The 23,769-nt window shown below is 36.0% G+C and overlaps 1 protein-coding gene across 7 annotated transcripts in view; it reads right to left on the bottom strand.

Moving 5' to 3' along the window:
• SLC9B1 (solute carrier family 9 member B1) overlaps positions 1-23,769 on the bottom strand; it is a 76,452-nt gene that overhangs the window by 35,333 nt on the left and 17,350 nt on the right. For 6 of the 7 annotated variants that reach the window (XM_023637615.2, XM_023637617.2, XM_023637614.2 and 3 more), the window contains 3 exons: positions 15,482-15,571; positions 14,812-14,881; positions 13,030-13,168 (listed from right to left, as the gene is read on the bottom strand). In XM_023637615.2, coding sequence (XP_023493383.1) covers positions 13,030-13,168; positions 14,812-14,880 — 208 coding nt within the window. In that variant the 5' untranslated portion in view covers position 14,881; positions 15,482-15,571. Of the gene's footprint in view, positions 1-13,029; positions 13,169-14,811; positions 14,882-15,481; positions 15,572-18,089; positions 18,150-23,769 lie in introns of those variants that run through there. The other variant, XM_070263339.1, reaches the window with a different exon arrangement.

The following is a 23,769-nucleotide window of genomic DNA, read 5'->3' as shown; positions in this document are numbered from 1 at the left end:
TAGTAGACATCCTGTTTCTGGCAACTGGATGCTAAGGAAAGGCCAATTTACAGGGGAATCCATAGGTTTCTGTAAAGGGTAGATGGTTGCCCTGTAAATTGCCATCTGCAAGTTAAATGGCTACCTTCATTTACTATGAATCACAACTTCTAATGCTTTCTCAGGTTCTTAAAACAGCTTAAGTGCATTCTTAAGCTGCGACCCCTTTTTGGCTGCACAGAACTGTCAAGGGTAAAAGAGGATTTCGACAAACTCAAGCCTAGAGGTTAGAACTAAGATTCTTGTCTCCTCCCCTCTGACTACTGCCACTGCACAAAACTAGAACACTTGAAGGACTGAACTCTTACTAAAAGAATGGACCAGAAAATGTGATTCTATTGACAAAGAGAGAAGACAAGGCAGTTTGTTTGTCTTAGCTGGTCTCTGGGTGGCAATTCACACATAAAATAATTTGTGAATTCATGCATAAAATAAGCCTCAATTGAATTATGGCTAGGGGCTCAGATTTATATGATTTGCATGGTTTGGGAACCCCAAAACCATAAACCTAGCATGAAAAGTGTCATCTCATGGAACTATCTTTAGGATACTTAGCAGATGCTAGTTCAAAATATCCCTAATAGACACTCCTGATGCCCTACTGCATAAAGTCCCAAAGATAAATCTCCACTGAATCTGAACTTAAAATAAAAACTTACAAAATAAGAAGTAATGTTCTGTGAGCAAAAGATGATGGATACAATAAAGAACGAGATTAGATATCCAAAAACCTCAGCTAATAGAACTACTAGATAGCCACTATAAAATATGTATTTTCAAAGAAACTCAAGGCAATTTAAAAGGAATAAAGATATAAGAAAAGAAATACTTCCAAGTATTGTAAAATAATCAAATAGAACATCTAGAAAGAAACTTTAAAAATTACCAAAATTTAAATAATCACTAGAAATCTTAAACAGCAGTCTACATACAGCTAAAGAGAGAAATACGGCACCCTGCTAGATATGAAAAAATTACCTAGAGTATAGGATAAAATGAAAAGTGAGATAGAAAACACGAGATATTTAGATTTTGGAAAAGGTGTGAAATACATCTAATAGTAGTTCCAAAACCAGAATTGAAAGAATGAAAAAAAGATAATTTTTGAGATGATAGCTGGCTTAAAAATTTACAAACTGATTAAAACCATAACTAATTGTGTATTGATTTGGACACAGGAAGCAAAATGAGTTCTCAGCAGGATTAAATAAACATGAATACATACTTAGACACAATGTTGAGAAACTACAGTTATCAAATTGAGAAGTATTTATTCTTGAAAAAAAATGCTAGATGTCTGGTAGGATCAGTGAGAATCTGAAGCCTTCCTGCCTGGGATTGCTACCATTACTCCCCTCCTTCTCTCCATCTCCAGCTCAGTTGGGAAAAACTCTAGATTTATCAGCATGAATCTGAATGTAAAAATCAGCAGCTTTGCTACCAGAGGAGGCTGGGTGGGTTTGATGTGGAGTGGAGGGAGATAACTCATGACTTTGCTGGCTAAAAGTGGTAGACTAGTTTGGGAATGGACAGAGAAAACATAAAGTTTTGCTAGTTTGAGGTTCCTGTCCAAGTTCAGGCAAGTGGCAGATTAACCAAAATTTAACTGGGAGATCTTGGATATAAGAGAGTCATAGAAAGGTTGAGATAAATTCTCCACATATCCATGGCTGATTGGGAAAGTATGCAAATGCAGGGAAGACTCAAGAGAGTATGACAAAAAGTAAAAAATGATAGGAGACTTGAGTTCTAGTAGCAACTTTGAATGCATTCTTCAACCCACTGACAGAATACTTGGCAGAGGGTGGAAACTTTATTGCTTGAACACGATGTCTCCCCCAAATCATTAGGTGACTACTAAGCTATGCAGACAAATGGAAAACTCCTAGGAAGATAGGCTACAAACAAACAAAAACTACTCAGAGACATCAGCTGCTGCAAGCCATGGGGCAGAAAGATTCCACAGTTGAAGTACAAGCAAGTTATAAAAACCTTAAAAAATAAAACTGAATCCAAAGTTGCAATAATGTGTAATTAAAATGTTTAATTTTCATCAAAACTTACTAGATGTGCAAAGAAATAGGATAGTATGACCCATACTCAGGAAGAAAAGCTGTCAATAAACACTGAGTGAATGAGTCCAGACATTAGATTTACAGACAAAGTTTTCAAAACAGCTATCATAAATATGTTCAAGTAATGAAAATATGACAACAATGTACAATTTATTGGAGAATATCACTACGGAGATAAAATTTACTTAAGAATGGAAATCTGGAATTGAAACGTATAGTGATTGAAATGAAAAATTTGCTAGAGATGCTCAAAAGTGAATTTGGGCTTGTGAAATAGAATATCAGCAAACGTGAAACTAGATCAGTAGAGATTAATCAATCTGAAGAACAAAAAGAAAAAAGGAATGAAGAAAAGTGAACAGAGCCTCAGACACCTATGGGATACCATCAAGAGTGCTAACGTACGCATAAGGGGAGTCCCAGGAGGAGAAGAGAGATTGAAGGGGGAGAAAAATATTTGAAAATATAATGTCTGAAAACTTCCCAAATTTAATTAAAAAACATTAATGTACAGATATAAGAAGCTCAACAAATACCAAGTGAGATAAGAATAAAGAGATCCACACCTAGAGACATGATCCTCAAATTGCTGACAACCAAAGACAAAGCGAAAATCTTGGAAGTCCTAATGTACAGGGGAACAATAATATGATTAATAGCAGCATTTTCATTAAAAAAGAAGGCCAGAAGGCAGTGGAGTGACACTTCAAAAGTGCAGAAAAAAAATAACTGTTAATCAAGAATTCCATATCTAGTAAAACTATACTTTAAGATGAAGCTCAAATAAAGATACTCCCAAACGAAAATAGAGAGAATTTATCCTTGCTAAAGAAATACTAAAGAAATTGCTTTAAGATGAAAAGAAATGACACAAGATGGTAATTTGGACCAACAAGAAGGAATAAAGGGCACTGAAAATGGTAAGTAAATCTCTAAGTATAAAAGATTGTGTATATATATATATTCTTATTTTGTCCTTAATTTTTTTAAAAAACATGATTATTAAGAGCAATAAGTATACGAAAATATTGTTGAGTTTATAGCATATAGAGGTATATTGGCTCAAAGTTGCTATATAATACTGGAATTAAGTTAACATTAAATTGAAGTAGATTGTGAAAGTTGAAGACAATTATTATAATCCCCAGAGAAACCACTAAACCTAAGACCTCTAAAATATAGCTAAAAAATCAACAGAGAAATTGAAATAGTGCACTAAAAATATTTGGTTAACACAAAAGAATCAGTAAAGTAAGAATACAAAAACAAGACATGATATGTATAGAAAACAAATAACAAAATGGTAGACATAACTCCAACCACATCAGTAGCTATATTAAATGTGAATTGACTAAAATCAAAAGGCAAAGATTGTCATATTGGATTTAAAAAAAAAGGCAAAATCCAATTATACGGTGTCTCCAAGAAACGGACTTCAAGTGAAACAAACAGGCTAAATGCCAAAGTATGGAAAAGATTTAGCATGCAAACAATAATCATGAGTCAAAGAAGTAAACACAAGGGTAATTTCAACATACCTTAAAGTGAATAAAAATTAAAACACAACATATTAATATTAATGGAATGCAACATATGTAGAGGGAAATGTATAGCTTTAAAAACATATTAGAAAGAATAATCTAAAATTGACAATCAAAACTTCCACCTGAAGAAGTTAGAAAAGGATAAGTAAACCAAACCAAAAGTAAATAGGATATATGAAACAAAAAAGATCAGAGTGGAAAATAATTAAATAGGAAACAGAAAAACATTAGAAAAATCAATGAAATAAATTGATTATTTGAGAAGTCAACAAAATGGATAAATCTTTAGCTAGACTGACCAAGAAAAAAGAGAGAAGATACAAATTACCAAAATCAGGAATTAAAGAGAAAGCATCACTACAGATCCTACAGAAACTAAGGGAATGCCAAGGAAATATTATAAATAACTTCAAGCCAAAAAATTAGAAAACTTACATGAAATAATTTATAGAAAGTACAAATTACCAAAACTAATTCAAGAAGAAAGGAAAAATCCAAATTGACGAATATCAAGTGTTTGCTATTTTAAAAATGAGAGTATATGAAACAAGCTTAGTTACTATGTTCTTGGGTGAGGGAGTGGAGTAAGATGGAATTCAGCTGATTTAAGGTCCAAAGAGTCTCTGATCTGATGATGTCCACCCAAGTTATTTCTGAGGTGATGAAAAATTGGGACCCTAAGGTTACTTATGAAATTACAGCTCAATTCTTGAATGAAGAAATAAAGAGAAGGCATGGTACAGGAATGATCTCCTAGGAGAAGGGTCAGAAAATTTTATCAGTAAAAGGCCAGATAGTAAATATTTTTGACATTGTGAATCATATGGTCTCTGATACAACTCCTCAACTTTGCCATTTTTATGCAATATAACTTTATAAAACAAGTAGGGGACTGGATTTGGTCCATGGGCTGTAGTTTCTCAGATCCCATTCTAACAGCTGAAATAGAAGATTACACCTGGTTATAAGTGAAGAGGAGGCTGTTTCGGGCAGAAAATTACCGTGAGGGCCCTATGAAGATTCCTTGGGTTCCATTCTTCCTAATGTCATTCTTTCAGCAAGGCTATAAAATTTTTCTCTGCCCCATATACTTTTTCTTATAGTTAGTCATATTTCCCGGAATTTTACTAACTAGATATTTATTTGAATAAACAAGAACCTCCTTTAAAATTAATCTATTTGCTATCTTGCCCAATAGCAAGCTGAGAGCAGATAAACCAAATGAATGGAAGTTTTGATTAAGTGAAAAAGATGGGGTGAAGGGAGAGAAGGAAATAAGAACAAAACTAAGCTAGTTCAAGATGGCAGAGAGGGCACACAAGACTTAACCAAAATAAAAGAATAGAAACACAACAAGGTATAAACATATCACCATGAAGAGAATTGGAGGAGAGAGAGAGTGGTTGTCACACAGTTCTGGAAGGTGAAAACAGATAAAGCCAGGTTGAAGGATGGAAATAGGTGGAGAAAGGTGCAGTCTTGAATATGTGAGGTAGCTACAGAAATCCATCTGACAATGGAAAGTGAAAGAATCCCTGGGCTTAGAGATAGTATACAGCTAAAGGCAGGAGTGAGTAAAGGAGCTCACAAGAGGGAAATTAATCAAGGGTTTGTAAATGACACAACACACCAGTCAGCAACTCTGCTCCTCTTTCCATTCCTGTGCTAAAGAGACTGGTAGCATTTATCATACTGTAAATAATTGAGTGGATTATTCAAGGGAGATCTAAAGCTTCAAGAATGATTGTTGCAGTTCCAGAGTGAGAAGATCTCGTCTTGGCATGTGGAAAGCTCACATCTCATAGTCAGCTCCATGTCCATTCATCACAAACCAAAGCCCATCAGTCAATAAAGCTTCGTCCTGTCCTGTTCTAGGCAGAAGACTGTCTCAGAGGAGGGACTCCACAAGAAAACAGTCCTACCTTCAGAACAGCACTGTATATCCATGTAAGCCCTTGAGACTTTCTTCTTAAATTAGACAGCTAAGGATCACCAGCATAAAAAGACAATGAGCAGCATGAAGGTGAAAATTCAAGTAAAACAAACTGAAAACTGACCTCAGAAGAAACAGATAATTCAAGGACAAGAATACAATAAAACAAAATTTTAAAATTACACTCTCAGAGATTTGAGAATATACAAAAAATAAGAATAGAATACCATATGAAAGGAACAATTAGAGAATAAGAAAAATTCTTGGACAAAAAGGAAGTATGATTGCTGAAATGAAAAACTGGAAAAATGAAAGACTGAAAACGAAGTAAAGGGAATCTCCTAGAACAGAGAGGAATATAAAAGTAAGGTGGTGGTAAATATGAGAGAAAACTAATCCAGGATGTCCCATATCTGACTAGAAGACTGAACAAAGAAAAAAAGGGGAGAGGAGAAAACTGTCAAGGAAATAATATGCACATTTCTCAGTGTTCAGATTGAAAGAGTCAATTAAGTGCCCAACACAAAGCATGAAAAGATCTATAACTACACTTATCACTGTGAAATGCTGTAACATAAGGATATAGAGGAGATCCTAAAATCTTCTAGATAGTTTAAAAAAAAGCCATTTCCAAAGGAATCATAAACAGATTTGCAAACTATTTCTTAGTAGCCACTCTAGATACTAGAAGATAATAGATGAACCCTTTCAAAGTTCTAAGAAAAATTATTTCTAATCTAGAATTATATTTCCAACCAATCAGGTGTGAGGGCAGAATAAAAACATTTTCATCTATGTGAGGTCTCTGAAACTTTAACTCTCCTGTATTCTTTTTTAAGGCAGTTACTTGAGCATGTTTGCTAGCAAAGCCAGGAGGAAACCAGGAAAGATGAAGGATTTTTATCTTGGAAACTGACTCCAAACCAGGAGAGCACTGAAAGGAAGCCCTAGAATGACAGTCCTCCACAGACCTGAAAAACAACCACATTAGGTAGAAGCAGGAAGATGGAGGTCTTTGATGAGAGACTCTCTAGGAATAAAGAGAGATTTTTAAAAGTTTATGAACCTATGAAAACAATAAAAAGATGAGTGGTTGCCAGGGGATTCCAGAGGGAGGGGGGGTGAATACGAAGAGCACAGGAGATTTTTAGGGCAGTGAAACTATTCTGTATGATACTGTAGTGGTAGACGCATGTCATTATACATATGTCAAAACCCACAGAATGTATAACACAAAGAGTGAATCCTAATGTAATTTATAGACTTTAATAATAATGTATAATATGGGCTCATCAATGGGTTCAATAATAATGTATACTTTGGGTAACAAATGTACCACACTACTGCAAGATGTTAATAATAGGGGAAATTGTGTGTGGGTGGAGTGGGGTGGGGTGGTGGTGAGGGGTTAAATGGGAACTCTGTACTTCCCACTCAATTTTTCTGTAGACCTAAAAAAACTACTTAAAAAAACAAAGTCTATTAATTTAAAAAGAAAAAAACCCGATGAAACAATATGAAATGTGTGACATATGCATAATTGAAGTTCCAGAAGGAGAGAAGAGAGAGAGTGGGGCAGAATAAACATTTAAAGAGAGAATGACTAAACATTTTCCAAAATTAATGAAAGACAATACACAGATCTAAAAAGCCTAGTGAACCCCAAGCAGGATAAATACAAGGAAGACTATACCTACTTACATTATAATTAAGCTGTAGAAATCAAAAATAAAAGAGAAAACTTCAAATCATCCAGAAAATATAGTCATATTATGTTCAGGGGAACAACAATAAGAATTATGCTGACTTGTCATTAGAAATAAAGGAAGCCAGAAGACAATGAAAGAACATCTTTCAAAAGCTTAAAGGGAAAAAAGCCTGTGAACATGAAGTCTATAGCCAACAAGATACACTTCTTGCTAGCCAAAGATATCCTTCAAAAATAAAGGCTAGAAAGAAGAAAAAATCTGGAGGCATCATACTCCCTGTTTTCAAACTATATTTCAAAGCTATAGTAATCAAAACAGTATGGTGTTGATACAAAAACTGACACACAGATCCATGGAATGGAATAGAGAGCCCCAAAATAAACCCATGTAAATATGATCAATTCATATATGCAAAGGAGCCAAAAATATACAGTGGGAAAAGGACAATCTCTTCAATAAATGGTGTTGGGAAAACTGGACAGCCACATGCAAAAGAATGAAACTGGACCTTTATCTACATTATACATAAAAGTTAACTCAAAATGGATTAAAGACTTGAACATAAGACCTGAAACCACAAAATTTCTAGAAGAAAATATAGGCAGTTAGCTCCTTGACTTTGCTCTTGGTGACCATTTTTTGTATTTGACAGCAAAAGCAAAAGCAACAAAAGCAAAAATAAACAAGTGGGACTGCATCAAACTTCTATTTCTATGAAGAATGTCATTGGGATTGCATTGAATCTGTAGATTGACTTAGGTAGTATGGACATTTTAACTATATTTATCCTTCCAATCCATGTGCATGGAATATTTTTCCATTTCTTTATGTCATCATTGATTTCTTTCAGTAATGTCTTATAGTTTCCATTGTATAGGTCTTTCACTTCCTTGGTTAAATTTATTCCTGGATATTTTATTCTTTTTGTTGTAATTGTAAATGGGATGTATTCTTGAGTTCTCTTTGTTGGCTCATTATTGGAGTATAAAAATGCAACTGATTTTTGTAAATTGACTTTATACCTTGCAACTTTGATGTAGCTTTTGATTATTTGTAATAGTTTTCCAATGGATTCTTTAGGGTTTTATATACATAAACTCATGTCATCTGCAAACAGCAAGAGTTTCACTTCTTCATTGCCTATTTAGATTCCGTTTATTTCTTTTTCTTGCCTAACTGCTCTGGCCAAAACCTCCAGTAATATGTGGAATAAGAGTGGTGAGAGTGGGCACCCTTGTCTTCTTCCTGTTCTCAGAGGGATGGCTTTCAGTTTTTCCCTATTGAGTATGATGTTGGCTGTGGGTTTGTCATATATGGCCTTTATTATGTTGAGACGCTTTCCTTCTATAACCATTTTATTGAGAGCTTTTTTTTTAATCATAAATGGATGTTGGATCTTGTCAAATGCTTTCTCTGCATCTATTGAGTTGATCATGTGATTTTTATTCCTCATTTTGTTAATGTGGTGCATCATACTGATTGAGTTGCAGATGTTGAACCATCCCTGCATCCCTGGAGTAAATCCCACTTGATTGTGGTGTATGATCCTTTTAATGTATTGCTGTATTTGATTTGCCAATGTTTTGTTGAGGATTTTTGCATCTATCCTCATCAGCAAGATTGGCCTGTCATTTTCCTTCTTTGTTTTATCCTTGTCTGGCTTTGGGATCAGGGTGATGTTGACCTCATAGAATGAGTCAGGAAGCATTCTGTCTTCTTCAATTTTTTTGATTAGTTTGAGAAGGAGAGGTATTAAATCTTCTTTGAATGTTTGGTAGAATTCTCCAGAGAAGCCATCTGGTTCTGGACTCCTGTTTTTTGGGAGGTTTTTGATTACTGTTTCAATCTCTTTACATGTGATTGGTCTATTCAGATTCTCTATTTCTTCTTGGTTTAGTTTGGGAGGTTGTATGAGTCTAAGAATTTATGTATTCAGGGGGCCGCTCCCATGGTCAAGTGGTTAACTTCATGCACTCTGCTTTGGTGGCCCAGGGTTTTGCTGATTTTGATCCTGGGTGTGGACATGGCACCGCTTGTCAAGCCATGCTGATGTGGCGTCCCACATGCCACAACTAGAAGGACCCACAGCTAAAATATACAACTATGTACAGGGAGGATTTGGGAAGAAAAAGCAGGAAAAAAAAAAAAAGAAGATTGGCAACAGTTGTTAGCTCAGGTGCCAAGCTTTAAAAAAAAAAAAGAATTTATTTACTCCTTCCAGATTGTCCAATTTGTTGGCATATAGTTTTTCATAGGATTCTCTTATAATCTTTTGCATTTCTGTGGTATCTGTTGTAATTTCTCCTCTTTCATTTCTAATTTTATTGATTTGAGCCTTCTCTCTTTTTTCTTAGTGCATCTGGCTAAGGGTTTGTCAATTTTGTTTATCTTCTGAAAGAACCAGCTCTTACTTTCATTGATCCTTTCTACTGGTTTTTTGGTTTCAATTTCATTTATTTCTGCTCTAATTTTTTAAAATTTCTCTCCTTTTGATGACTTTGGGTTTTGTTGGTTCTTGTTTTTCTAATTCTTTAGGTGTAATTTAAGATTTCTTATTTGAGGTTTTTCTTGTTTGTTAAGGTGAGCCTATATTGCTATGAATTTCCCTCTTAGGACCACTTTTGCTGATCCCATATGAGTTGGTATGTTGTATTTTCATTTTCATTTGTTTCCAGTTATTTTTTGGTTTCTCCTTTAATTTCTTCAGTGACCCACTGGTTGTTCAGTAGCATGTTGTTTAGTCTCCACATATTTGTCACTTTCTCAGCTATTTTATTATAGTTTCTTATAGTTGATTTCTAGTTTCATAGCATCATGGTCAGAAAAGACGCTTAATATGATCTCAATCTTCTTAAATTTATTGAGGCTTGCTTTGTTTTCCAACATGTGTTCTATCCTTGAGAATGTTCCATGCACTTGAGAAGAATGTGTATTCTGCTGTTTTGGGATAGAGTGTTCTCTATATATCTATTAAGTCCATATGGTCTAGTTTTTCATTTAACTCCACTATTTCCTTGGTGATTTTTTGTCTGGATGACTTATCCATTGATGTAAGTGGGGTATTAAGGTCTCATACTATTATTGTATTGTTGTTAATATCTCCTTTTAGGTCTGTTAATAGTTGCTTTATGTACTCTGGTGCTCTTGTGTTGGGTGCAAATATATTTATAAGTGTTATGTATTCTTGTGTCCCTTTTATCATTATATACTGACCCTCTTTGTCTCTCATTGCCTGTTTTATCTTGAAGTCTACTTCGATATAAGTATGGCAACATCTGCTTTCTTTTATTTGCCATTAGCTTGGAGTATCATTTTCCATCCCTTCACTCTGAGCCTGTGTTTGTCTTTAGAGCTGAGATGTGTTTCCTGGAGGCAGCGTATTGCTGGGTCTTGTTTTTTAATCCATCCTGCAACCCTGTGTCTTTTGACTGGAGAATTCAATCCGTTTACATTTAGAGTGATTATTGATATATGAGGGCTTAATGCTGCCACTTTATCACCCATTTTCCAGTTGTTCCATATTTGCCTTGTTTCTCATCCCATGTATTTTGGACTACAAACTCAGTTTGGTAGTTCTATATGATGGTTTTCTCATATTTATCATTTGTGTCTCTGTTCTGATTGCTTGTTTAGTTGTTCCCATGAGGTCTGCTTAAAAAACCTCATAGATGAGATAGTCCATTTTCTGATAGCCTCTTATTTCCTTAGTCTAAGTCAATTCCATCCCTTCCCCCTGCCCCTTCTTAGTTATCATTGTCACAACTTATTCTGTCTTGTGTTCTGAATTTGTGGCTAAAATGATGAGACTATATTTATTTTTTATGTTTTCCTCCCCTTTATCTTTAATGTTATAATTATTTGCTAACCTGTTCTGATAACTGCAATTTTCTGATTTTGTCTGCCTATTAATCTCCTTTCTCAAGGCTTTGTAAATTCTTTCTTTTTTTTTTTTTTCAAGTATGAGGGCCTTCTTGAGTATTTCTTTTTTTGAAGAAGAAGATTGGCTCTGAGCTAACATCTGCCACCAATCCTCCTCTTTTTGCTGAGGAAGCTTGGCCCTGGGCTAACATCTGTGCCCATCTTCCTCTACTTTATATGTAGGATACCAGCCACAGAATGGCTTGATAAGCAGTGTGTAGGTCCATGCCCAGGATCTGAACTGGTGAACCTCAGGCTGCCAAAGTGGAACATGCAAACTTAACCACTATGCCACCGGGCTGGCCCCTTGAGCATTTCTTAAAAGGAAGAAGGGGTCTTGTGGCGATGAACTCCCTTAGCTTTTGTTTATCTGGGAAAGTTTTTTTTGTTTTTGTTTTTGTTTTTTTTAGGACGATTAGCCCTGAGCTAACTACTGCCAATCCTCCTCTTTTTGCTGAGGAAGACTGGCCGTGAACTAATATCCATGTCCATCTTCCTCTACTTTATATGTAGGATGCCTACCACAGCATGGCTTTTGCCAAGTGGTGCCATGTCTGCACCCGGGATCTGAACCGGCGAACCCCAGGCTGCCAAGAAGTGGAACGTGTGAACTTAACCACTGTGTCACCAGGCCAGCCCCTAAGGGTTTCTTCAGCCTGAACATTGGGTGCATGTGTGAAAGAGAGAGGGACAGATTGAAAAAGAGTATAAGAATATATACTCTCAGGAGAGAAACATGGAAGCTCCTTTTCCCGTAAATTTCTCTAAAATTGCAGCATCAAAAGTGAAAGAAAACAAAAGGGGAAATGGGTTATAGATCTAAGTATCTAAGTTTGCATCTTTAATACTGGTGCTATAAACTCCTTAGTTAGTGCCTGAGCAAACTGCAGCCCTCAACCTCAATGGGTAATCTTTGGTGACCAATGCACTTTCCTCTCTTCCACAAGCCCTACTCGTAACAACTGCTCTACAGAAACCGCCATGAAAGAAGGTCATGGGAACGTGCCTGTAAGACCTATATGCAGAAGTTGTATTTACAAAGGGGTCCAATCACAAGGAAGATTGGCAGAGGCTCAAGTTAAGTTCAGATTCAGGGCCTTAAAAATACTGATGTCAATTAAAAAGCAACCTTTACTTACTTTTTATTAATTGAAAAAACAATTAATAAAATTTGCTTTCAAAAGTTTAAAGTTAGCAAGAAGCACATAAGAAAATAAAATTTTAAAACTTCAATTATATATCTTGCATCATATTTTAATCTAATTTTTGTTTTCTATAGGTTCTGCACGTCTGGAGGTCAAAATCTCTCAAGTTTAATCACATAGAATATCTAGAAAAAATCAAGAAAATCTCTTATAAATATTTGGTGACAATGAGATGCTTTCAAATTGTAGTGAGAAAGTAAGTTTTGTACACGTCTTTACAAGGCAGCAGCTATTTTAAAATTTGGGGCCTAATTTTAATAAGAACCTTAATATTGCCAGAAGTATAATGTTCCTTCTAGCTAATTCAAAACTAAATGTCAAAGGTAGATTTTAAATAAAAATCTTTAATCAATGTTGTTTCTAATACCTAAAATTTAACATTTAAAGTCATGAGAACCATTAAAATATAGATACGTTAAGCAATTATTATTACTATTTTCAGCAGATTCAAGGAAATATTTTTTCTTGTCCACATATTGCTTATACTAGAGCTGATCATCTGATCTGGAGTGTATAGATTAAGCAGCATCTTTGCTAGCTTGTGTTTTAATATTTATCAACTATATTTCTCATTGACTCTCCATTTGCATTTCTTATTTCACATACCTTGTGTAATAATTTTATTCGTTGCTCCTCGTGGAGGACAAGAACTCTCCTTCTCCATCTGTGGTTTTGCTCCCTCTATTTCTGGCAAGACAGTGTCCTTAGTTTCTTGACGTTCACTAGCATTACTGTCGTTTGGGATCTGAAGTAAAACAGGAAATCTTCTAAAAAATCTGCTTTCCACACAATTTTATGAATGTACGAAACCACAAAATCTCATAATTAAATTCATGTACTACTCTCACCATGCAGAATTACACACACAAAAGAACATCCCTGCTCGGGATCAGCACGCAGGCACGGACGTCGCAGCAGCGCGCACTTCAGGGCGCCCGCACCAGCCCTCTGCAGACCTGCGGCCCTGCTGTTTTCGTTTGTGATTTATGCACACCAAAGAAGTGAGCCCATAGTGGGGAGAAGAAGTAACAGTCTTCCTCCTCTGTCTAATTCCTGAAGATTACTCAACAAAACGTTTCTGGAATGAAAATACAACTAAACTGGAAAGGAGGTAAAGTATAATTTTACTTGGACTCATTTCATTTGAAAAATTATATAACTGAAAGAAAAATGAGAAAAACAGACCTGTCCTTCAGAAATTAAAAATTCATGCTTCCACTATTACTTACAGATAACATGTTTACATAGTTCATGGGTGTGCCTCAATCTTCCAGGCTTTTAATGGTAGGTAGTGTAGTTATAAAAGTGCTGATTTAGAAAAACAAGACATCTTGAGTTTGTGAGAATATTGTGAGGCTTCTCCCAAGGTCAAAAACAAAATAGAGTTGAGTTAGCCCTGGAAATGACATTTCAAATTTTGGGGGGGGGGGGTGCGTGCGTGCATGTATGGGCACACACACGGGCCCGCACTTCGAGTGTATCGATGATACTTCGAGTGCAGTGGAGAGAGAATATCACATTGTCACAAGACATAGTAACAAAGGCTAGAGAGCATGGACAGATTAAGGAAGGGAAGAGGAAGCATGTAACCACTAGGGAGCACCACAGCTGCTGGCCTAAGCATTATGTAGGTCTTCAACATCAAAGTTCTGTAAACCTGATCATGTCTGGTGGAGTTCTAGTGTAGAGACTTTTTTTTGAAAGTCTGTCACTATACAAAAGGGCCAAGGTAAAGACACAAAGGTGGATTTTGATCAGAGTGGGTGAAAGGTCAGATACAGAAAAGCCATATTATTTTAGAATTTATAATAAATTGACAGACTAGGATGAAGTCTTTATAGATATATAAAATAATTAGAATCAATAGAATTAGAATCAATTTAAATATTTAAAAGGAGTTTTGGGCCCTTAAGAACTATAGAAACCTCTATTTTTAAAAATAAGCAATTTATAATTCTGAGTAATTATTATTTAGTAAAACTAGATCCACAAGAGGTCTAATGAATTATTTGGTATACTTGCAAAAATAAAAATTTGGGTCTCCTCAAATATACAGCACAACATTTTAATTAATTCAGATTTGTCTTTACCTCCTTTAGTCTAAATTACTGAGTTTTTCATGGACATGGCAAGAAATAATAAACCATATTTCCATTATTCCTAAAATCTGCCCTCTGACCTCTAAAACGATCTGTAGTCACCCCTCCCCATCTTTGCATTCCTTTTGCTCATTTCTTAGGATTTTTTTAAAACTAGCTATTTTAAAATGATCACTTCTCATTTTTTAACCAGACATATAAAAGAAACCTAGTAAGTATACTTACAGATAAATTTTAAGATAAGATTGATTTTTATGTTACATATTACAATGCAGTTTTAAGTTTTTACCTGAGGAGTTGTAGATGAATGGATGTTTTTATCCTCCAAATGTTCATTTTTTGATTCTGTGGTGTACATGCTAATATTTAAAAGAAAAATAATTTGAAAGAAAAAACAAAAGTATAAATCCATCTGAAAACAAACATGGTTAAGTGAGATTAATTTTTAATGACTTTTTTAATCATAAAGTTGTATCATAGGTCAGATATCTTTATAGTCAAAACAGCTCCAAATATTCATTTTAAATTAACCAAAGTCATGTGCATAGGTTTTGAAAACTATTAGCACACAGAAATTTAATACTTCTCAATAGTTCATAATGTTGGGCCACATCTTAAAAGCACATATCAGAAAACTCAGTTATTTATTTCATGCACTGAACTTGTATGTTTGAGAGAATTTCCACCACTGATTTACTCTGTCTTTACTCACACTCCTGCACAAGAAACTCCAAGAAAATTTAAAATTAAATACGATCAACTATATCAATACCTACATTTATAAGTTACTGATACATGCTGTCTTTATATGTGGTCCATTTGAAAGGTCTGTAGGCCCAACATTTAAACAAAATAAAATAGCTTTTATTTTGAATAAAATGAACTAGAAAAACAAAAAAGAATGAACTAGAACCACATCAAGAGAAGGGTTAGGTCTGGAAACTTTTATTTTAAAATACCTGTTACTTCTACGTTCTCTGTGAATTTTGCTGCCTTTGAGTGTCAGGAGAGTATCTTTGCCTTAAAAATATCTTTCAATTCTTGAGTTACTGTTGAAGACAGAATTAAAGATTTTAAGTTTTAATTTTTAGGTACTCAACAAAATCAAGTCTCCTAGGGTTACAAGTATCTATACTTTTTTAAAAAGGCAAACAATTTTAATAATGAAAAAGATCATTAACACGGGAGTACCCAGCATGTGCTAAGAGCTTTACACATATTGTCTCACTTTAATGAAGAAAATATTAGTGTGGAAAATCTTATAAGGGATCATAACTGAACTTAGGACATTAAAACAGAAAATAACATTTACTTTAAAAATTTCATGAAAAAAATTAGATCTCTAAGTTCCATTAAAGTAAAATTCCATTTTAGTTAAAGGAAATAGCAAAATTATGACCTTGTAAGAATGCCTGTCATTAACTGTTAGTGCAGGAGCTAAGTGACAGTCAGCTCGGTGAACAAGGAGGGTGGCAGAGCCACCTCAGCAGTGGCAAGTTCTGAAACGATGGGCTGAGAGTTAGTGCCATTAAAAACTGTGAGCTCCTGCACATGGGAGTCATGAGGTCAGGGCTCAAAGCACATCCACTCAGTACTTTTTGAATGCCTACTCTTCTGTGTTCTGAAGTCGCAGCAAAAAATAGGTTCTGCTCACAGAGCTTATATTCTTGTGGGGGGAAAGGGGAAGATAAAAAACAATATTTTCAGATTGTGATTAAGTACTGATGAAAGTAAACAAGATGATGTTACAGTGAGCACGGTGACATCTGAAAGAGGAGAAACTGTGAGATATAAGTAGGCAGATGGACTAGGAGCAGGCAGATATAACACCAAGAATCATATAAGCAGCAACATCAAGGCACCAGGCACCATATTTTAAGATCTGCGACGATGTCATAATTAGAGGACTTGGAATCAAAGCAAGCAGGCCATGCATCAGAGCTCCAAAACCTAGATGGTGAGCAGCTACAGAGAAGCTTGACACTGTGTCAAGCAGTCTTTGTGCATCCGTGCCCATCTTCTTCTGTTTTATGTGGGATGCCTGCCATAATGTGGCTTGATAAGCAGTGTGTAGGTGCACACCCAGGATCTGAACCAGCAAACCCCTGGCCCTTGAAGTGGAGCACACAAACTTAACTGCTACACCACCAGGCTGGCCCCAACTTGCCCATTTTTCTAAACGTATTTGCTATCTTTTTCTTACTGATTTATTGGAGTTCTTTATTTCTGTATTCTAGAAATGGATCTTTTATTGGATATATAAGTAGCCAGTATCATCTCCCACTCTGTGGCTTGTCTTTTCACTCTGATGATGTCTTTGAATGAACAGAAGTTTTTATTTTAATGTAGTCCAGTGTAACCTTTCCTTCCTCTATGGTTAGAGCTTTTATTGTTTTAGAAATCTTTGCCAACCCTGAGATCATAAAGATATTCTATATATTCTTCTAGAAGCATTAGTGTTTTGCCTTTCACATTTAGGTCTATGATCCATTTGGAATTGACTTTTACGTACAGCATGAGGAAGAGATGAAAATTCACTTTTTCCCAGATTGATATCTAATTGACTCAGCACCATTTGTTAAAAAGATCATTCTTTACTCATTGCACTGCAGTGTCACCTTTGTTGTAAATCAAGTGACCACATCTATGTGAATTTATTTTTGGATTCTATTCTGCACAACTGGCCTATTTTTCTGTCCTTACGCCAGTACTACCTTTGTGCTCATATAATAGGTACTGAGATCGGGTGCTGTAAATTCTCCAGTTTCGTTTTTCCTCAGAGTTGGATTGACTCTTTGGCTCTTTGTATTTCTACATAAATTTTAGAATCAAGCTGTCAATTCACCCCCTCACACACACACACACTCTCTCTCTGCTTGAATTTTGACTGAAATTGCACTGACTCTACAATTCAGTGAATCTACTATTGGTGAGAACTGATGTCTTAGCAGTATTGAGTTTTCCAATCCTTAAACATTGTATATCTCTCCATTCATTGAGATATTCTTTGTCTTAAAAATGTTCTGTAATTTTTAGTGTAGAGGACTTGCACATCTTTCATTAGGCTCATTTCTAGGTAGGATTCTTTCTAGGTATTGATGTTTATTTGGATGTTACCAAAATAGTATCATTTAAAAAATTCATTATTTGTTTTTTTCTGGTATACAGAAATATAAGTAATTTTGGTTTATTTTCTTTGTACCCAGGTCTTGATAAATTCACTTTATTTGAAGAATCTATTTTCTATTTCCTATCTTGGCTTTTATTGTCTATTAACTGGCATGGCCAATAATTTTTATTGAAAGCTTGATATTGTGTATAAAAGCTTTGTTACAGAGTCCAGATGATAGCTTCCTCCAGAGAGGACTATGTGGAGTGGAGGGAGGGAGTGCTAATCCCATTAAGCAAACCAGAGACTGAGCTCAGCTGAGACTGCTTCGTAAGACTCAGTTTTGCCTCAGTTTGTGCTGGTTCCTATGGAATAGTTCTCCAGAGATTTTGCCTTAGATGATGTCCCCAATAAATTATGGTAGCCTCACTTGTTTTTCCAGATCAGGGATACCTTACCATTTCCCCTTGGCTCACTCCTATTGTCCATGCTTTCCTGTCATTTCCAAGGTCACACAGCTATAAAAAAAGGAGTAGGGGCCCAAATCAGGCAGACTGGCTCCAGAGCCCACACTTAAAACTAAAGTGCCTACAATATGTCAGACACTGTGCCGGACATAGACCAAAGCTCTCACAGGTTTAGATGCTAAAATTTAGAAAATGGCTATAATAAATTAAATCTATTTTTAAAAAGAGAAAAAAATCTATCAAATATCTATCTCACTTTTTGGCTTTTCTATTTTAGAAAAGGAACTATTAAAGACAAGGGCTTTAGAAGAATAAACATAGTTAAAATGTCCATACTACCCAAAGCAATCTACAGATTCAATGCAGTCCCGACCAGAATGCCAATGGCATTCTTCATGGAAATAGAGCAAAGAATCCTAAAACTTATATGGGGCAACCAAAGACCCTGAATTGCTAAGGCAATCCTGGTAAAAAAGAACAAAGCTGGAGGTATCACAATCCCTGACTTCAAAATGTAGTACAAAGCCATAATGATCAAAATGACATGGTACTGGTACAAAAACAGACACATAGATCAATGGAACAGAACTGAAAGCCCAGAAATAAAACCACACATCTATGGACAGCTAATCTTCGAGAAAAGTGCCAAGGACATACAATGGAGAAAAGATAGTCTCTTTAATAAATGGTGTTGGGAAAACTGGACAGCCACATGCAAAAGAATGAAGGTAGACCATTATGGCACACCATACACAAAAATAAACTCAAAATGGATCAAAGACTTGAAGATAAGTCCTGAAACTATAAAACTCCTGGAAGACACAATAGGTAGTACCCTCTTTGACATCGAACCGAAAAGGATCTTTTTGAATACCGTGTCTTCTCAGACAAGGGAAACAAAAGAAAAAATAAACAAGTGGGAGTTCATCAGACTAAAGAGCTTCTGCAAGGCAAAGGAAACCAGAATCAAAACAAAGAGACAACCCACCAACTGGGAGAAAATATTTGCTAATCATCTATTTGACAAAGGGTTAATTTCCTAATATATAAGGAACTCACACAACTGAACAATAAAAAAACTGGATCAAAAAATGGGCAGAAGATATGAACAGACATTTTCCCAAAGAAGATATACAGATGGCCAGTAAACACATGAAAGGATGTTCAACATCATTAATCATCAGGGAAACGCAAATCAAAACTACACTAAGATACCACCTTATTCCTGTTAAAATGGCTATGATCACTAAGACTAAAAATAACAAATGTTGGAGAGGGTTTGGAGAGAAGGGAACCCTCATACACTGCTGGTGGGAATGCAAACTGGTGCAACCACTATGGAAAACAGTATGGAGATTGCTCAGAAAACTAAAAATAGAACTACCATATGACCCAGCTATCCCATTACTGGGTATCTACCCACACAACTTGAAATCAACGATCCAAAGTAACATATGCACCCCTGTGTTCATTGTAGCACTATTCACAATAGGCAAGACATGGAAGCAACCCAAATGCCCATCGATTGATGACTGGATAAAGAAGACGTGCTATATAGATACAATGGAATACTACTCAGACATAAAAAAAGACAGATTCATCCATTTGCAATAATATGGGTGGACCTGGAGGGAATTATGCTAAGCAAAATAGGCCAGCCTGAGAAAGACAAACACCAGATGATTTCACTCACGTGTGGAATATAAACAAACACGTGGACAAAGAAAACAGTTCAGTGGTTACCAGGGGAAGGGGGTGGAGGATGTACACAGGAGGTGAAGGGGAGCACATATGTGGTGAACAGACAAGAAATAATGTACAACTGAAATCTCACATCGATATAAACTATTATGAACTCAATAAAAAAAAATAAGGGCCTTAGGATAAACTTGAAAATAGAGTATAGGGGCCGGTCCGGTGACACAGCAGTTAAGTTCACATGTTCCGTTTCCTCAGCCCGGGGTTCACCGGTTCGGATCCCGGGTGCAGACATGGCACAGCTTGGCACGTCATGCTATGGGAGGCGTCCCGCATATAAAGTAGAAGAAGATGGGCATGGATGTTAGCTCAGGGCCAGTCTTCCTCAGCAAAAAGAGGAGGATTGGTAGCAGTTAGCTCAGGGCTAATCTTCCTCAAAAAAGAAAAAAAAAGAAAAAAGAAAATAGAGTATAAATAACGAATAAGTCATAGAAGGCAAAAATTAATTAGAAATAGCTCATTTGAAATCATTTACAAAGGTGTTAAGAACTCTGGCTATCATTTCATAGCCTCTTATCCAACCCTTTTTACTGAGCACTCTGGAACTTCTGCTAGACAATTACAAACTCTCAACCTCTTCTCAGGGCATTCTCTCAAATTCTGTGTCCTATCTGAAAGTACTTTTTCCCCCACAGTCCTCTTACATAATAGCTGTTGATTTGCTTAACTCATTCTGACAACTCACTGCTATTTCTAAACACTAGTTTTTAAAATTTTACTTCTTTGAAGCTTGTATAATTTGACAATACCCCCTTCTCCCTCTTCTAGTCACTGTTATTTACTGACCTCATCTTGGTCCCTTTCCATTACTCACCAAAGATATGAGCACCTCACCCCAAAATTTGTAATCTTGTGAGTCTTAACTATACACGGATAATTCATCAACTACCTTGGTTCCTCAGCTCTCTACTTCTCTTCCATAAAGGAAAGGCCATGCTGGATCCTTCCATCTGAAATGTTCTATTATCAATAATCATGACTTGAAGCATCCACCTCTCTGAATACTACCTTAACTTCTTTCAGTTTGCTTGTTCAATTACATTCACTTCATCTCCAATTCTTCTTCAACCTTATCAGGATGTGCAGTGCAATGAGACTTTTAGCCCTTTCTGTTCATCACTTCCTTTTGTATTCAATATCTATGATCCATCATCCCCAAAACAACACCAATATCCCAAACTCCGTTGAAATATGTTTGTTGTTGTTTTGTTGTCACACCTTTCTAGAAAAATCTCAACTCTGCACCAACTCTATTATGCCATTTCACCATTTACTTAACTGAACATCTGGATACTGCTATAGAAAGCTATACTAGAGTAACCTGGAATCACCATAAATTCATAACTAACAGCCTCAAGTGGGCCTTTAAAATGTACCAATCCTAACACACACATTCTCTGTCAACTCACTTTCCCTAGCGACTATGCCAAACCTTTTCTATTCTTCTCAAACCACGGATCTCCCACATATTCCCCATCATTCTCAGTAGATAGCCTTACCTCCAATTTCCATCTACAAACCTATCTTCCTCTCCTTCTCTCTTCTTACTGTAAAGGAAGTGTCCTTCCTCCTATCTAAGGCAATAAGACCACTTGTATTTTGGATTATATTACTTCCTGTATTCTCAAGAATTTCATACGGTAAAGGATCCTTCCCTGCCTGTATCAACTAATCCTCCTCTGCCACGTCCTTTCAACTAGATCCTTCCCAATGACTTTTAACTGAGTTCATCTTAATAAAGCCTCCCAGAAGCCATATCCTCATTTAGCTACTGCCCCATCTGTCCTCTTCCCTTTACCAATAAAGTTTTTGGAGAGCTGCTGATTCTCACCACAGTGTCCTTTTCCCCACGAATCACTCATTCTCAGTGTTCTCCAGTTGAGGTTCTACTCCTTTCACTCCACAAAATAAATCCAGCTAAGGTCACAAATAATCTACAAGTGACCATATGACATGATGGAACATTCTACTTTTGGCTCTTGTTAAATCACTCTCTCATTTCCCCTCTATCTTTCTTCTGATTCCTTCTCTGTCTCCTTTCTAGGCTCATCCTTCTCTGCTCGGCTGCTTCTCTGTCTCCTTTCTAGGCTCATCCTTCTCTGCTCGGCTGCTAAAAGTTGGGGATCCTGAAGGTTCTGTGCCTCAATCCTCTACCAGCTCTCTACCTGAGAGTCCCAATACTCCTCACTGTCTTTAGGATAAAGACAAAAATGTTCAGCATGACTGTCTGAGTTTGACTACTCTACCACAGTACCACAGACTCGGTGGCTTATAAACAACAGAAATTTTTTCCTCACAGTTCTGGAGGGTGGACTTTTGAGGTCAGGGCCCCAGTATGGTTGGGTTCTGGGGAAAGCTCTCTTCCAGATTGCAGACTGCCAACTTCTTGTTGTATCCTCATGTGGCAAAAAGAGAGCCAGAGTGCCCTCTTTTATAAGAGCACTAATCTCTTTATATAGATTCTACCCTCATGACCTAATTACCTCCCAAAGGCCTTACCTCCAAATACCATCAAATTGGGAGTTAAGATGTCAACATATGAAAATGGGGGAGACACAAGCATTCAGTCCCTTGCAATGACCTAAAGAATTCTGCACAATGTAGTCCCTGGCTCCCTCTCTAGGCTAACTTCATACCATTCTTCAACAATTTTTTTTTAATTCCTAGCCATTCTTTCTTTCACTTCCTTGAAATTGCCACGTTCCTTCTGCAGGGCCTTAACACTTGCTTTTCCTCTCTAATTGAAACTCTGTTCACCACCAATCTCCCCCTCATTTGGTCAACCCTTTTCCATCGCTCAGCTCAAGGACCACGTCCTCTGAGAAATATCTATTACATCACCTCTGCCCCCAGGTGAAGTCAGGTCCAGTCTTTATACACTCTTAGGGTACCTTGATCATTTTCTTCAGATCATTTTCTTCAGAACATTGATCTCAGTTTGTAATTATGCCTTTATTAGAGTGATTGATTAATGCATTTGCCTCATTAGGCTGTAGACTCCATAATAGTGTCCTTGAGGAGCTATTTCATTTTTCAATCTCTTTTCACTCTCTTCTTCAGATTCGACAATTTCTATTTATCTATCGTCAAGTTCATGGATTCTTTCCTCATTCATTGCCATTCTGCTTTTGAGTCTATCCAATGAATTTTTTAATTACTGTATTTTTTTAGTTCAAAATTTTTTACTCCCTTCTTTTTTTATACTTAAGTTTAAACACAAAGGCTCTTTTATTCTTACATGAGAAACTACACATTTCAGAGGTTAACATCATTCAAACATAATTTACTCATAAGTAATTTTTGTATAGCTATTATAAAAGCCCTGATAAATAATTCTAAATTTCCCCAGTAAGGATTATGGGGTTTCTTTATGTATATGGCTTGATATATCATCACTCAGAAACCACAAAGAAGAACACATGGAAGTATACAAAGTAGCAGCAGGTTTTAAGGGATAATTAGGATCATGCTGAAATAGAGCTCTGCAATAAATTTCTTATTGCCTGTTTCTTCACCTCTCTGGGAAAGGAACTAGTTATATGAAAATGAAACAAACCAAAAATCTTGAGCTTTATAGAGCTTTTATAGACCCAAACAGATGCGTTTATTTAAGAGATTATTCTTAGCACTTAACCTTATTACTAAGTTTTGGTTTATACAAAATACTCTTCTGAATATCTACAGTGTAGCAGTTATTTCTGAGCATTTACTTATGGAAACTCACTGGGATGACCAAGCATATTTTGCACGCTGTGATTACTGAAAAACATCTTGGCAAAAAAAAAAAAAAAAAGAAAGAAAGAAAAGAAAAAAAGAAAAAGAAATGAGGGCTTTGACATATAGTTGGGAAACACCATAAAGATCCTGGAACTAAAAGTCATAGAATTTACCCAGCTAAGTGTTTAGTCTGTCT

This window comes from Equus caballus, chromosome 3 (assembly GCF_041296265.1).
Source record: "Equus caballus isolate H_3958 breed thoroughbred chromosome 3, TB-T2T, whole genome shotgun sequence".
Classification (NCBI taxonomy): domain Eukaryota; kingdom Metazoa; phylum Chordata; class Mammalia; order Perissodactyla; family Equidae; genus Equus; species Equus caballus.
Note: the sequence above shows the minus strand (reverse complement) of the source record. Positions and strands in the feature narration are given on the sequence as shown.